The sequence below is a fragment of the Aspergillus versicolor genome (genome assembly GCF_001890125.1).
Source record: "Aspergillus versicolor CBS 583.65 unplaced genomic scaffold ASPVEscaffold_12, whole genome shotgun sequence".
NCBI lineage: Eukaryota > Fungi > Ascomycota > Eurotiomycetes > Eurotiales > Aspergillaceae > Aspergillus > Aspergillus versicolor.
Genome location: NW_024467535.1, coordinates 591,749 through 607,427, shown reverse-complemented (window position 1 = coordinate 607,427; position 15,679 = coordinate 591,749). Strand labels below are relative to the sequence as shown.

General features: G+C 51.6%; 6 protein-coding genes across 6 annotated transcripts; 4 read left to right on the top strand and 2 right to left on the bottom strand.

The window, feature by feature from the left end:
* Positions 1-171: 171 nt before the first annotated feature.
* ASPVEDRAFT_56600 (uncharacterized protein) lies at positions 172-795 on the top strand (the record flags this gene model as incomplete). Its single annotated transcript, XM_040815233.1, has 2 exons — positions 172-314; positions 390-795. The coding sequence occupies 2 exons, from the start codon at positions 172-174 to the stop codon at positions 793-795; spliced, it is 549 nt and encodes a 182-aa protein (XP_040672884.1).
* Positions 796-1,065: 270 nt separating this feature from the next.
* On the bottom strand, positions 1,066-1,938 carry ASPVEDRAFT_56599 (uncharacterized protein; the record flags this gene model as incomplete). The annotated part of the gene is made up of 4 exons (XM_040815232.1): positions 1,066-1,362; positions 1,413-1,591; positions 1,651-1,765; positions 1,825-1,938. The coding sequence occupies 4 exons, from the start codon at positions 1,936-1,938 to the stop codon at positions 1,066-1,068; spliced, it is 705 nt and encodes a 234-aa protein (XP_040672883.1).
* A 333-nt stretch (positions 1,939-2,271) lies between these two features.
* Positions 2,272-3,109, top strand: ASPVEDRAFT_88375 (5-formyltetrahydrofolate cyclo-ligase; the record flags this gene model as incomplete). The annotated part of the gene is made up of 3 exons (XM_040818303.1): positions 2,272-2,362; positions 2,416-2,928; positions 2,988-3,109. 3 exons carry the CDS (start codon positions 2,272-2,274, stop codon positions 3,107-3,109), a joined length of 726 nt encoding a protein of 241 aa, XP_040672882.1.
* Positions 3,110-3,283: 174 nt separating this feature from the next.
* ASPVEDRAFT_141329 (small nuclear ribonucleoprotein E) lies at positions 3,284-3,687 on the bottom strand (the record flags this gene model as incomplete). Its single annotated transcript, XM_040807736.1, has 3 exons — positions 3,284-3,336; positions 3,404-3,494; positions 3,547-3,687. The coding sequence occupies 3 exons, from the start codon at positions 3,685-3,687 to the stop codon at positions 3,284-3,286; spliced, it is 285 nt and encodes a 94-aa protein (XP_040672881.1).
* A 441-nt stretch (positions 3,688-4,128) lies between these two features.
* On the top strand, positions 4,129-7,498 carry ASPVEDRAFT_141431 (nuclear import receptor MTR10; the record flags this gene model as incomplete). Its single annotated transcript, XM_040807747.1, has 8 exons — positions 4,129-4,260; positions 4,353-4,445; positions 4,499-4,771; positions 4,867-4,957; positions 5,018-6,298; positions 6,349-6,774; positions 6,824-7,354; positions 7,410-7,498. 8 exons carry the CDS (start codon positions 4,129-4,131, stop codon positions 7,496-7,498), a joined length of 2,916 nt encoding a protein of 971 aa, XP_040672880.1.
* Positions 7,499-12,033: 4,535 nt separating this feature from the next.
* Positions 12,034-15,178, top strand: ASPVEDRAFT_33359 (putative C2H2 finger domain protein; the record flags this gene model as incomplete). Its single annotated transcript, XM_040810721.1, has 2 exons — positions 12,034-12,256; positions 12,330-15,178. The coding sequence occupies 2 exons, from the start codon at positions 12,034-12,036 to the stop codon at positions 15,176-15,178; spliced, it is 3,072 nt and encodes a 1,023-aa protein (XP_040672879.1).
* Between the last annotated feature and the right edge of the window lie 501 nt (positions 15,179-15,679).

The following is a 15,679-nucleotide window of genomic DNA, read 5'->3' as shown; positions in this document are numbered from 1 at the left end:
ATAATCAAAATCATGGATCGGGCCCGTGCACCCAAGCTCGCCGCCTCCAGAGATTCTGCCTCACAAACACGACTCACTACGTACACATTTCTGATCACTCTAGCAACTCTGGGCTCTTTTAATTGCGCCAGGTCTCTTTTACTTTTATTTTGTCTTCATTAAATATCAGCGATGCTCCGAGCTTTGCGACAAACAACCCGCCTTGGTCTCTACCAAGCGCGATGGAATTCGACAGCCAGCCCATCGCTACCGCCATTAATGGCTACATTGAGAACTGATTTGAAGACTGCGATGCGGTCAAAGGATACGGATAGGTATGTTTATTCTCTTGCATTAACGATCCCAGTCTGCCATCTAAAATTTCTATACTGACCGACTGTTACTGCCAGGCTGAACGTCCTCCGAGCACTGATCTCCGAGACCAACAACTCGCAAAAAACCTCGTCTCCCATCCAGACAGACCTGCAATTATTGGCGTTGATCCGGAAGCGCGCCTCTGCCTCCAAGGACTCGGCACAGCAATTTCTCGATGCTGAGCGACCGGACCTCAAGGAGAAAGAGGATAAGGCTCAGGCGATCCTTGAGGAGTATGGAAGTCAAGTGCAGACAATGAGTGTCGACGAGATCAAGCAAATTGTCTTAGGCGAGGTAACAAAGTTGAAGGAGGGTGGCAAGAAACTGGAGATCGGTACGGTCCTCAAAACCCTGTTTGCGCCCGGGGGTGCCCTGGATGGCAAGCCTGCTGAGAGAGCTGAGGTTGCGAAAATCGCAAAAGAGGCTGTTTCTGCAGCTTGATTAAATGTATTATATGGGATGGACTCCAACTGTATATTAACCTTGTATCATTATACGATCCACACGGAACATCTCTCATCACGATCTGATCCAATGGCTCCCGCGGCAATCATCACGCTCCGATTTCAAAAACATTGATAATTGAATATATTACAAGGCATAATAGGATTGCCAAAGACGTATCCTACAGGCAGAACATTTAACGACCCCGGAGAACAAACACCGTACACCAGATTGAGTTGTTCAATGAGGCTTTGAAGGCCGTTGAATCTAAGAGAAGAATAGTGTGAGGCCGCCAACAGCGCTCATAACTACGCCCAGCCACAACCAACGGTCCGGATCAAGAAGACTGTCCTTGCTAACAAGGCCTTCCAAGCCGACGCGTTTACCAGGCTCTCCACTGAGATGGCGTTTATTTATCTTAGACGTTACATCGCTCAGCGGTTCGGTGGGCAGCATCTCCGGCGGCCTATAGGCAAGATACATCGGAGGCATGGGCGAACCATCGAACGAGTAGAGATCGAGCCGTGTACTTTTATGATATGGATCGGTGCCAACAGTGAAAGACTAGAGGTGTTAATGACAACTCTTCGGCGGTGTAAAAGGGTCAAATGTACCTTATACAGCTCTGTCTGGTTGTACCTAGTATATATCCCGGTCTCCTCTGTACACGGATCTGAAAGCAGCTGGCGACCGTCCACAGCTATCGGAGTCAAGTGCAGGGAGCCATCAGCCTCCATAGTGTATGTACCATGCTGCCACTGCATAATACCCTTGGGGCATGATGGGTCCTGTGCTGTAAATCGGGGTTGTCATCAGCATGTAGCCATCCGTGTCGGAGAAATATATACTCACGGTTGGAAATAGCACGGTAGAACGCTTCTTCGAAATGGCCCTCGTCGGTGAATGAGAACGAGATGCCCGTAAGATCAGGCTCGATTAATTTATCATTGAGTGGATCGTAGAATCCCTATCAAAGAAGCGGTATCAGCATCGTCCGTAAGGAACTGGCAATTGATCAAAACATACTGGCCCTGTCACGACTTTGCGAGATTTGGTGGTCCAAGTCCCGACAAGGTCGGCAGCCTTGCCGGCACTAACAACACCGGCTAGAAGGCTCGTAAGTAGGTATACCACAAGCATTATTGTGTGAAGTTGTTGAACAGGTTGGGAGACAAGACGCGGCGAGTGGAAGTAAGAGAAGGGTCTCTCACTCAAGGGCGCAATCCACGTTGCCCTTTCGAAGGGAGCTGGCGGCCCTGTCGATCCAGCCATGTAACCAAAACAATGATGAATGCAATGCGGACGCCAAGCCTCCACTGTGATATGCCCGGGAGTCACTCTCAGCCACCTCCATGGAGCTTCAACTTTTGAGCCTCCTAGGAATCACTTGGATAATCCCGTCTTCTTCGAATTTTACTAAATATAATACTTCGCGTCCTCTTATTCTCCCATCTTTTCTAACCATTGGAGATTATGGCGGGAATACAGACAGCCAAAAAGGATCTCCGCAAAAGAATGCGGGACGTCCTCCGGGGAATCTCCGCTGACTCTATCAGCTACCAATGTTAGCACCATTAATCTCTGGCTCAAATGGCAGAAGTCGCTAATTATGTACAGCTAGAGCGGTTGCGAGCAGACTTTTTGCTCTCCCTGAATATCAAAGGGCCCAGAGAATAGGCGTCTACCTGTCAATGCCGACAGGCGAGCTATCGACAACAGCAATAGTGGAAGATGCCTTGAAAAGTCACAAGGAGGTCTTCGTGCCTTACATCCATAGCATTGAAACCACGACCACGCAGCAGAAGACATCAGTCATGGATATGCTCGCGTTGGACTCAATGGAAGAGTTCACTTCTTTAGAGCGCGACAAATGGGGAATTCCGTCCCTCACGGAAGCACAGGCGTTGAGAAAGAAGAACTGTTTCGGCGGAACTGGCCTAGCCGCAACGATAGCTAAAGATACTACAACTAACTCATCCGGGCTAGACTTGATTGTGATGCCCGGAATGGCCTTCGATACCGGGTTTAATAGACTTGGCCATGGGAAAGGATACTATGACAGCTTTCTGACAAGGTATTTGAGATGGGAAGCTGAAAGAGGCGCAGAAACGAGAAAAATGCCTTTACTTGGTAAGAGAGAACCTCATCCGAAATGTAGGAGAGCAATAAATTTCCTGACTAGATCACAGTCGCCCTCTCTCTCAAGGAGCAAACGCTTTCCCCACCCGAAGAAGTACCCGTTACAAATCATGACTGGCTGATAGATGTCGTGATAGTTGGCGATGACCGGTGTCTCGTGCGCCAACAATAATCGGAAAGTCCAAAAACAGTTTCAGATGTCCGCAGATATATCTATTCCATCCATATCCTCCAGTGACACAGCGTAGATAGTAGTCTTTAAGATCTTCGTAGAACAGGAAACGGCGAAGAACTTTTTTGTTGGAATTAACGACGTATTAGATAGGAGACGAGGTGTGACTCGCGATCACTGGACCGCTTGGATGAGGGAGACATTGTCGCCCTTGAGCAGAATTTGACCTGTATTCGAAACAACTCATCAGCATTGGAAGTCGCAACTGATAAATACTGGGCAGCCGCCACATACCTAATGGTCTTCTCTTTTCCTCATCAGTTTTTGTGGCCAGTTTAACCTCCACGGCGTCATCGACTACCAGATTCATGAACTCGTCGAACCCCTAGCAATTCGGTCAGCGATCACAATTAAGCAGAAAACAGGAACTTCCATACCCTAATCTTCCCCTCTATACGGAATGCGAGCTGCTCATATAACCAGATGCAGACTGTTGAGCGTTGCTGGAGGAGTTTGAAGATAAAGTGAATGGGCGCAAGCAGTGTCTTGCGAGCAGCACCACCTCCTCTGCCAGTCATAACGACGACGCGAGTTTGCGAAAATTAAAGAAGTAAAATAAAATAAGTAAGCCAAGGGCGCAGTTGATAGAGATAGACCGAGTAGGAGAGGTGGTTGGCGGCGAGTGGTGCTGAATGGGGAGGTGAAAAGATAATGTGAAGCTTGACAGGCCGCGGGTTTCTCCAAGTCAGGTCGGCCTCGTTGCGGCTCACCAACTTTTCCTTGGGAGCGGATCATCAGCCACTATCCCACTTCCTCTCCTATTGACGACCGTTTGACACCGAGTCTGCGCACAACCGGCGGCCCCTCACAGCCCAGCTCTCTGGTTTCTTACTTTCTTTTATGATTTTTTAATGATTCATGACTGAGACCTACTCGTGTTGAGCCTCCCGGCCTAGTTGACCCCTCTTTCCGACTCCCACGGAGCACATTCACACCAAAACAGCTTTCCCACCTCGACCATGGCCAGCAAAGGAGACGCCGCAGGACAGGCCTTTGGGCCCGTCCTAGCAGCGGTCGCTACTATGCAAGGGAATGTTCCGCGCACCGAAAAGGCTCATGCTCATGAGTTTCTTGAGAAATTTCAGAAATCCGTTCGTTCGCCCCTAGCCCCTCACCTGTCCCCACGGCACACCATCGCGTGTTTGAGAAGCGTTTATACTGATCGATTGGGCTCACCATCTAGGTCGAGGCGTGGACTATTACCCATGAAATGTTACAGTCGACCGACGTTCCTGTGGAGGCGAAATTGTTCGCAGCGACAACATTAAAGGGAAAGGTGAAGCCGGAGAATAATCCCGTGGAGTCATTCTGGTATACTGACTCTGACAGATCATGTTTGACCTAGACCAATTGCCCGCGGAGTCCGTGGTTGCATTGAGAGATTCAGTTCTTAATCTCCTGGTGGCTTTCGGCTCGGGACCGCGACCTATCCAAACACAGCTTTGCGTGTGTCTTGCCAGTCTTGCTATCCAGATGATCCAGTGGAAGGACGTTCTGGCTACTGTCGGCTCTTCCCTCGGAAGCAACGCCGGCGACTGCGTGCTGGAGTTTCTCAGAATCCTTCCGGAAGAAGTGACGGAAGGTCGCAAAATCAATTTATCTGTATGTTCGGCAAACTCAGCATCCCATGTTTACAACATCGACCAGCGACGACTCTTTGCGCGGCCATAGTTCAGGATCTAATACATTCGCCTTAGGAAGATGAACTCTCGTTGAGGACGAAAGAACTGCTGGAAGACAATGCTGAGCAAGTCATGCATCTCTTGGTTCAATATTCTCAATCATCCCGTCCGTGTCCTTTTCCGTTTTCACTTTCATATAATCGCTACTGACTGCATTTGTTTCTAGCTGCGGCATCTACGAACCCCCGCCTTCTCGATTGTATAACGTCCTGGATGCGCGAGATCCCGGCGTCGAAAATTGTCGACTCACCTCTGATGGACGTCATTGTGAAGGCCCTGGATGACGATGCATCATTCGACGCTGCTGTTGACAGCATGTGTACTCTATACCGAGACACACGTGAAGTCGATGACTCACTACCAATCATCCAAGCCTTGTACCCACGCGTCATGTCTCTCCGCCATAAGATCGCCGAAACCGCCGAAGCGGAGGATACAGAAGCGTTCAGAGGTATCACAAGGTTATTTGCCGAGGCTGGTGAAGCATGGGTGGTCTTGATGGCGCGTCAGCCTGCGCAGTTCCGGGAGCTAGTGGAAGCAGTGCTGGAATGTTGTGCACGGGATTGGGAGCGTGATGTGGTTTCTATCACCTTCATCTTCTGGTACGAGCTGAAACAATACGTCACACTGGAACGATACGCCGAGTCGCGTGCGGTCTATGGCGATATTTTCTCAAAATTGGTGGATATCATGATCAAGCACCTTCAGTACCCGCGCCCTGAGGAAGGAGAAACCGATCTTTTCGGAGGTGATCGAGAGCAAGAAGAGAAGTTCCGACAGTTCCGGCACGCGATGGGGGACGTCCTCAAGGATTGCTGTGTTGTTATCGGAGTTACGGAATGCTTGTCGAAAGCCTACCAGGTTATCCAGCAATGGATTTCTCAGTATGCTTCGCAATCAACGGATGACCACGTTCCGAACTGGCAAGAGCTTGAAGCGCCACTTTTCAGCCTGAGGGCAATGGGTCGCATGGTTGACCCGGAAGAAAATGCAGTCTTACCACAGGTCATTCCCCTAATTGTTCAAATTCCAAACCAAGAGAAGGTCCGGTTCCAGGCTATTATGGCACTTGCGCGCTACACGGAATGGACAGCGCAGCATCCCGAGACCCTCGAAGCACAGCTGAATTATGTCATCTCCGGCTTTCAGCACAGCTCTGTGGAAGTCGTCCAGGCTTCTGCCTTGGCATTCAAGTTCCTAGGAACAGATTGTCAAAAACTCCTTGGAGGGCACATTGCGCAGCTTCATTCATTCTACGAGTCTGTCATTGACAGGCTGAAGCCAAGCAGCCAAGAGGAAGTCACGGAAGGTGTTGCGGCTGTCGTTGCTGTGCAGCCACTGGAGAAGATATATGAGACTATGAAGCTGTTCTGCGATCCCCTCATGTCCCGCATCATGAACCTGGCCAATAACGCCAAAGACGAGCAGGGTCAGCGAGCCGTTGCCGGTAAGTATATCCCTACAATATACGGTTATCATATACTAACCTTACGACAGATCACCTGCAATTGATCACGATATTTATTCTGGTCGTGAATCCATTTGTTGCTCAAGACCTGGAGAACCCAGCAGTGAAGTATTGTGGTGAAATCTTACCTATTACGACAACTCTTGTCATGAACTTCACGACATCCACCCCAATTCTGGAGCGCGTATGTCGTTGCTGGAGAAATATGATCATCAGCTACAGAACTGCCATGAGCCCTCTGCTCCCAACGCTTGCCCAGAGCCTTGCGAGTGGGTTCGAAGTATCAAAGGAAGGATGCTTCCTGTGGGCTACTGATGCCGTCGTACGAGAATTCTCTGAGGGCGCCGAATACGTTGACCCTGCAACAAGCCGAGCAGTGTTCCAGTTTTACGAGCAGCAAGCCACAGCTTTCCTCCGCACTCTGAACGACTTGCCACCAGAAAACCTACCTGATGGTATGTTTCACGCATTAACTTGTTTCTAATCCTTCTGACATGTGAATAGTGATTGAGGACTTCTTCCGTCTCTCCTCCGATGCCGTCCGGTTCTATCCCAAAGAGTGCCTCGCTTCCTCTCTTTCAGTGCCGATCTTCTCCGCTGCGCTGAGCTCCCTTACCCTACAGCAGATTGACCCTCTTATGGCCACGCTGCACTACTACCACGACCTCTTCAGTTTTGCTTTTGACAAGCCTGCCGTGTCGAGTTTTACCGCGCCGGATGGAAAGACTTACACTAACCCTCCAGAGATACAGGAGGCCGTGAAGCAGCTGATTGCTTCGCAAGGACAAGTCCTTGTACAGCGTATTCTCACCGGAATGATGTTTACGTTCCCAGGGGAATGCTTCCCAGATGCGTCAAGTCTGCTAATGTCCATGTTTGAATTAATGCCTCCAGATGCCGGTGGCTGGGTGCAGTCTACCCTGCAGATGCTCCCCACGGGTACGATGAAGCCGGGCGAAGCGGAACGACTACTGAGTGGGATTTCCGAAAAAGTCCAGTCAGGAGAAACGCGCAAGATTCGCGTTCTCCTTCAAGGTATGAACATGGGCCCGCGTATAGTTTACTTTCCCTCGGCTAACGTATGTTATAGACTTCACCAACTCATACCGACGTCGGAATGTGGCACCTAGGGAAGGCCTAGGCCGATTGGAAGCCACACGGTTCAGGTTTAGCGGGTAGATTCCTTCTTTCTGTCCTAATAAATTTGCCAGTTTTCTATTTTTTTTTTCATTTCGTTTGGGAAAGAAGAGAGAGGGGGGGATGGAGGAGGCGGAACGGAGACTGAACAGGTCAGGGGCAGCTCTTGGGGAACACCGACATACATGGGGGGTGAACCGTTCAAATCTCGTCACCACCCGCCCTCGAATTTCAAAAGACTCTCAGCTCCTGTGGCGGGGAAAGCCAAATCCTCAGCAATCTATCGCTATACATAATCGCGCACGTCATGAGACCCAGCCCGCGGGTGAGATGGCATGAGTTCGTGCAGCTTCCAACCTATGCGAATATCACATACCCAATCATGTATTCTTGCCGTGCCTCTCGGGGTGATCGTGATTGCTCGCGGACCTTGTTTCAGAGCAGCCACTATGCACTATGATGGAGATGGGGGAGATAAGATGACGAAGGCGCCACATCCACATCCATATCCACCCCGAGGCCGCTGGTTCCCTGCGTGTATCAAACGAAATTATAGTTTAGGGAATTTAGTCTGGCAACTAGTCGAGGGCGGATGACCATTGCAAATCATTTTTGAAACTTGGTGCCCCGCGTTCTCGGGCGTTCCACGCTCATTCCACGCTCATTCCAAATTCTAGCGTAACCTGATCTGCATCATCTGCTAATTCCGAGACCTGCCCTGGCCGCGGGAAGCCTGCGGTGTCGGTCAGGTACAGGAGGGGCGGGATGGTCGTTAGGGCGTAGCTAGTCGTCGAGTGCATGTCCAGATGGACAGATGTTGCATCTGGTTTGCTATGGCAGTCCCACTGATCGCCCGCGGTTGCTTCAGACTTACTCACACTCCTCGACGGTATGATTCTTTGTCCAACAGCCCTTATTCAATAGTAGGCGCAACGTAGTACTCGAAAACTACCACTTGGCTGGTAGCCTGCGTCAAGGTCTTGCCCCTGGGGCAAAGGCATTGGGCCTAGAGCGAACCAAAGGCAAATTAAAATAATATCAACTAAGGCGGCAAAAAAAAAAAAAAAAAACATAAGCCCAGTCCACTACTGGAAAAAAAAAGTAAACATATCTCGGCTAATCTGACAGGAACGCCAGTGTCACCCTAGAACACTCTCGAAGGACGAAGGAAGGATGGAAGAAGAGTTTTCGTCGCCTCCCCACTGATTATCATGCATTAGAGTAGGTCTGGAGAATGAGGAGTATACTCAGGCGCCCGACTGCTACCCTCCTTTATCGGAGCTTGATTCATGATCAAGAAATTAGGCACCGTCCTTGATCGGATCACACGCACTATTCTCGGTGATTGGGTATCGTGGAGTGGAGGGCGAGATCGGCTGGGACTTTGCTCTCGGACTCGAGTGTACGAACTATACTCGGGGAGGGCAACCTTCGCGACCCTGGTCTTGGTTGGCTTGATTGACTCACTCACTTGTTGAGACGAGGGATCCTAATTGCCTTCCAAGCTTTTCTCTAACCTTCTATTATTTTTCCTTTTTATTTAACGTCGAGGTTAAACCGGCAAGGACCAAAATTCTGGGCTGGGTGACTGGGTCGGGTTGGGGCTTGAGGCTGATCAGCCGAACTAACTTGGACTGGACGATCTCGGGCGAGAGGGTTTGATGTTCCTCGCAGCTTGCTTTGGGATGAAGTCTGAAGACAAGGAATTATTCTTAGTTGATTGAATCAGTTGACGCGGTGGTGATCCTGCTCTGGGGCGGATTTTCGAGCGTTTAAGGCGGGGGGTCCATAATAATAATTGCCAGGAGCCAGTCTTAGCCACTCACTCTATACGAGAAGCACGGCTGGAACTCATGTCGGCAGTCAAGAATAGCTCCAAGCTCCTCTTTTCTTTAACCTTCGGGAGCGTCAAAGTCTACGTAATTCCGAGACCCCCTCTTCCCACAACGCAGTGCTCGTGCCAGATCAAGATTCTAGATCGGATCGCCTCTCGATCTGGAGCGTCTGATAGGCGGAGGCCGCTGTGTTGGATGTATACTTGCTTTTTCGTCCCAACCCTTGCGCTGGGTCTGACCGGTCCTTGTTAGCTAATAGAATTGCCTTGTCGTTGCCCAACCCTTCTTGTTTCGGCTGTTTTAGCCATTTTGCCCTGCATGCATGATGCGGCACCAACTTGGTCCTGCATTGGCACGTTTTGCAACTCTTTTCGAGTCGCTTGTTTCGGCTGCCGCCGCCCGCTTCGTAGTCTGGCGCTATGGGGTCTTGACGACCCTTCGATGCAGCAGGCTAGCCTTATTGAATGGGGTTTTGCGAGGCCAGCCCCAGCTGCGGGACCTGAGGCTAAGCTCGAGATAATCATGATAATCTCTGTTATACGGATCAGGGCGATCGCGAGCGCTTGGCACGGCTTCGAAATTAATTCGATCGTTAGCGTCGTGATCCTGATGGCTGATGGGGATGTGATATCAAAATAGAAGCAGGAAGCCAAGAGAGGATCACTCAACCCAAAATCCAGCAGCCGGGATTTCTTCAATAGTCCTGATTCCGATAGTTTGGGAACCAGTATCGGAAGATTCCCTCCCATAGGCAGTGATACCGTAGTAGTTGAGGCTGACCAGGATCTGGTCAGCCAACACTATCAGTCAAGATATTGGTTTCGAATTCCAAGCTGTTCTTCCTGTGCAACTGTGCCCCTGGCAACTAGCCCGCGGATCCCTGCACACTGGTGCAAATCAACTGCAGCGATCTCTGTTCTCCGCGGCGCCGGGCCCCATACTGGGGAACCAGCGGAGAACGCCAAATGCCGGGCGACAGGCGTCAGGTGGCTTGAAAGGTGTTTGAGGTTTGATGTTTGCTTTTCCCTCTTGGCTGCGCTTGCGCTTTGGGCTCGCGCCGAAAATGAGGATATTCATGTCTTGTTACGTAGTTGGAAATGGCGCAGACAGCGCCACACCTAGTGGAGCTCTATGAGAGGCGCCAGAGAGACGCTGTTTAGGCTGGTGGGACGAGAATGATCAGGTTACCATCACCGGCAGGTAACCATCAGCTCATGGCCAGGTCGGGAGATTTCGTAACTCTGGTGAGGTTCTGGGGATAGCATGACTCGATGAGGTGCTGGGAAACACCCCTGCACTCGATCGACGCACGCAAAATGCCAGTAGCCCTATAGGCGTTTGAGAATTCTGCACAGTCAGGAAGGCCTGTCGGTCACCGGTGCACCGGCATCATCATCATCATGCATCCTCGCTAAGACGAGCTTTTGATTGACTGAAGACAACGATGCCCCAGTGCAGCAGTCCACCAGGGCAGCAAGTTCCGCAGATCACTTCTCCGCACTGTGGCTGTTGAGCCTTCGAGATGTGAAGCCTTGGGAGCATGGAGGGACTTGGATCGCTCGATTGAGTTCGGGTCTAGCCCGAGAGAAGTGCGAGAGCCTGCGAGAGCCTGCAGGAGCCTGCAGGAGCCAGTCCGAGGGCTCCATCGGCTTCCTGGTGGAGGAACCATGTTAACCGCCGCTGCCGCATCGCATTTTCACCCAGCACCCATTGCACGATCCGGATTGGCTAGGACTGCTCTGTCTCCGACGCCAGTTTTCTCGAATTTCCTTCTGTCTCTTGTCTTCTGACACATTGACGGGAGCATCTTGGTCTTTGCTCGTGCCAGGGACTGGTACTCCGCCGCCGTCCGCCGTCGCAGTCCAATCGCTGCCGGTGAATTTGCTGCCACACGATCCATTTCCTTTCCTCGCACTCATCAGCCCAGAGACGACGCCTCAACCATGCTTTTCTGAGCAAGGATTTGCAGTTGCATTTCTTTTTCTCGTTTCTCCTCTTTCCTGGATCTGGGTCACTGGGCGAGTCCGACAAGGTGGATGCGACTTCCCTGTCGTTCTCCCTCTCGGCCTCATTCTAGCCGCTTTGGGAGCTCCCTGCGATGGTTGCCCGGCCCCACCGGCTGCTCTGCTTGACCTCGTTGGACTTGTTGCACCTGGATTTCATTTCGCAGAGACACGATACAACCGTCGGCTGTCTTTATTTAGAGGTCGTACCGCGCCTGTCTTTTCCATCAGAGTCCTCTCTGGTTCTGGTTCAACCTGGTCCTGGTCTAGCTTCTTCCCACTCCCGCCTCCCCCTCACCACCGACTGCCTGACATCGGACCATCGCCGGTACGAGACTCACCCTCCTACTTCTCTCCTTCTTCGTATACATCAGACACCATCCCTCCGGTCGCCGTCTCTCCTACAATAACGACTCCCGATACGGAGAAATTTTCATTCTTATCGCCTAACCCCGATAATCCTCCGATCGTCGGTTTCCCCACGGGGCTTCGCAGTCAACGACACACACGCAGTTCCCAGAGCCCATGGCATTCGCTCACCGCATTACCATCGTCGCAAACTCTCGTTCCCTCTGTTCTATTCGAGCTTGATTGATGAGCGTGCTTGACAAAATCCGAATCTCCGCTGGTTACCTCAAGGGCATTGGCTGAGCTGCTGCACACAGCAATAGAAACACATAGACAGACAAAGTTACAATTATAATACGCAACTGGGAGTTGGAACCATATCCGGCTAAGGATGACCTTCGCCGTCACGACTATGGCGCCATTGGACCAGGGCACACGCAGACTGCACACGGACCTGGGGTCAGAGAGTCCGGACACTCATGAGGCCAATGCCCCTCCGCGCAAGAGGAAAAGGACTCGCAAGGTGCAGCTGGATCGTAAATTCGACTGCTCGTTCGAAGGATGCGGCAAGAGCTATTCACGCGCGGAGCATCTATACCGCCATCAATTGAACCGTATGCTTTGCACACCTAGCTCCCTGCTCTTCCCACTCCCGCTAGCATGGATACTGATCCTTCACCGCGTTAGATGCCCCAAAGCAGATATACCGATGTGATTTCCCTGAATGCTACCGTTCTTTTGTGCGACAGGACCTCTGCGTGCGGCATCGCGAACGACACACAACTCAGGGCTCGCAACTGCAGAAACGCGATCACTTTGCGCAAGCCGCTTCCACAAATACAAGCGGGATCTCGAAATCCCAGGCCGTTCATAATACCGCACAAATAGTTCAATCCCAGTCTCCTCCTGTCCTTTCACCACCGGACTCTAAACAGGGCTCTACAGGCCCGGATCAACATATCGGTACGACCGGCATTGCGGTCTCTTCGCCTTCAACCGCTGCCGGCTTCGGACGGCCCTTCAATTACCAACCCGTTGTTCAACATCATGCTCTCGAAACAGCGGACTCTCCATTTTCTCAGCCAGGCGGGCTGCCAGATATGGGCTCGCCTACCGCCTCTATGGCCTTCAACTCCCCGCCCCTCCAGCGTTCATTACATGCCGGTGTCCACACTCGCCATGCCGTGAATGGCTCACCTACCAACGAATTGGGGCCAGGTCCGCGCTCAGTTCCCATGGACGAGCCTGCACCTATATCCAACAGGCCACAGGATCTCGGTACAGGCTATGGCGCCTCAACTGATCTCCATGGGTCTTTAATGAACCCTTCCGCCTACAGTTCACAGTCGGGTATGCACATCCCAGTTGATGGGTACTCCGACATCAGTATAGCACCAGTAGCTTCATCAACATCTGCCCCACTTGATCAAGCAAGCGGTCTGGGAGTCCTAGATTCTATGGCAGGAATGATGACCCAAGGCTCAACGGTCGGGGATATGCAATTCGACTCAATGAGTTCTTCTGCATATCCTGTATTTGGTGGTGAAAGCAATCGTTCACCCTTCCATATGGGTGACGATTTCACAGCATGGCTCTTCAGCGACCCGGCGCCTGGGTCGTCAGCAGCCAATCAATCGGCAACAAGGATGGTGTCCGGCTACATGGATGCGCAGATGCAGAACCAGTTTCTGATGAGTGATGCCTCTTACGGAAGCCTTTTTAACAGTGTTGTTCCATCCCATCCAATGAGTGTTACCAGCATCCTTGACCCTGGTTCGCCACGAGCGATCATGTCCGAGGAGAAGCGCCAGGAGCTGCTAGACCTCATGTCCACTCGGTTCAACGAGGCCGCATACTCCGCAGTTGCAAAGCGCAAGGATGCTTTGATGGACGGGGACATGGACGACGACAACCACGTTCTTAGCCTGTCCAAAATGCAAACCTACATTGGTTCATACTGGTACCACTTCCATGTGCAGCTGCCAATCCTGCATCGGCCGACCTTTGTAGCCGATAAGGCGCCCAATTTGCTACTGCTGGCTGTAATGGCGATTGGCGCAGCAACCCTGGATACCATCCACGGGCAAGAAGTCACCGAAACAGCATCAGAGCTAGCTGACTTCATTATGTGGCATCTGCGTTGGGAGATCTTCATGGAAGGAGATTTCCGACCGCCCGCCAAACTTTGGATTTTCCAGTCACTGTTACTCCTGGAGGTTTACGAGAAGATGTACTCTACTCGAGCACTTCATGAGCGGGCGCACATCCACCACGACACAACTCTGACGTTGATGCGACGCGGTAGTTCCCTGATAGGCCGTCACTCGTTCGACTCCCCTGCGAGTTTGAGAGATGACCGGCAGGCGCGGTCGACTTCTGGGTCGGCAATGACACCGGACTTTGCAGCCGACGAGTCTTGGACGCATTGGATTAAGACCGAGGCCACTCGGCGAGTTGCATTTGCAGCGTTCGTTCTGGATTCAACTCATGCCACGATGTTCGGACACTCGGCGAAGATGGTCGCACATGAACTACGTCTACCGCTTCCTTGCGATGAAGCGTTGTGGTCTGCTACCAGCGCCACGGAGGTTGCTCGAGTACAGGCGAGTCTTCAGGCCAACGGCCTCAGGCCGGTGATGTTCCTAGACGGGCTTAAAAGGACCCTCAACGGGCAGCGCGTGCGAACAAACGCCTTTGGAAGGACGATTCTTATGGCTGGTCTGCTTAGTGTGAGCTGGCACATGAACCAGCGTGACTTGCAGGTCAGCTCGCTCGGTGTCGCCCATGCCCTCGGGGGCCGCGACAAGTGGAGGTCTGCGCTGTTACGTGCCTTTGATAACTGGCGCCGCGACTTCGACGAGGCGCTCGGACAACCAGGCCTAACTTCTTTCCCTAATGTATATCGTGCCCGGTACGCATTAGACGAGGACAATGTCTTTGAATCGCGCGACGTACTTCACGGTCTGGCTCATATGGCTTCGCATGTTGACGTCGTTGACTGTCAGATATTTGCTGGCGCTCGAAGACTAATGGGACGGTCTATCACTCCAAGAGACTACAACGCTGCACGAGAGAAGATGGTAGACCGCTGGGCAACCAAGGCATCTGCCCGCGACGCTACCTTCTACGCTCTGAAATTTCTCGCCGAATGCCTTTTGGACAACCAACACGGAAACGCAGATGTTGAAGGAGAGCTCTACTGTGGGCGCGAGGATTACCTCCTCAACCGGCCATGGGTGATTTACGTTGCCGCCCTCGTCGTCTGGTGTTACGGGTACGCCCTTGAGGGCCCGATACCAAACGCACCGGAACTATCGACGGTCGAGGAACAGAGGCAAGATATGCAGGCATTCTTGCGCCATGTAGGCGGCTGTCGTGAGCCGAGCGACCTTGAATCAATGAAAGGGCGGAACCGGTGTCTTGGACTGTTGATGATCCTGCGGGATGGGTTTTCCAATGCCCGATGGGAGCTGTTGGCGGAGGCCGCAAACCTGCTGAGCAGTTGCATTGACAAGTCGAGGGGAGTGTCACAGTGACTTTCACAATGTTAGATATCAATCATTATATATACCCCTTGACTTTGTATCCATATGGCTTGGCCGGACCTGGAGTATGGAGGACTTTTTTTTTTGGATGGACAATTTTCTTCTCTTCTTTTCTTTGTTGATATGTTGCATGCGCTACGGCCGCAGTCTCGAGTATATATATCCTCTATACGCATGAATTGACGGATTTCACGCCCTTTAACTATTTTTAGTAATCCTGAAGCTGTCTGGTGTGCTCTTGGCCCTGAAACATGGTGTGGTTAGCTGGCGTTGTTAGAGCGGAGCCGTTACCACAACAACCAGATTTGGGCCGATCTCCCCAACTTCAAAACTGTCCCTCCTTTCTCTGCATTCCACCGTCGGTCTTCCAGATTCCCAGTTGCATTCCTCTTTCCCCAAATCGAATCGGTCTTATTCTCCCGAAACCAAGAACTCGATACATACATTCCACATCCGCTTCAAAACAATCACCATGGTACGTCGCCCCGGTCG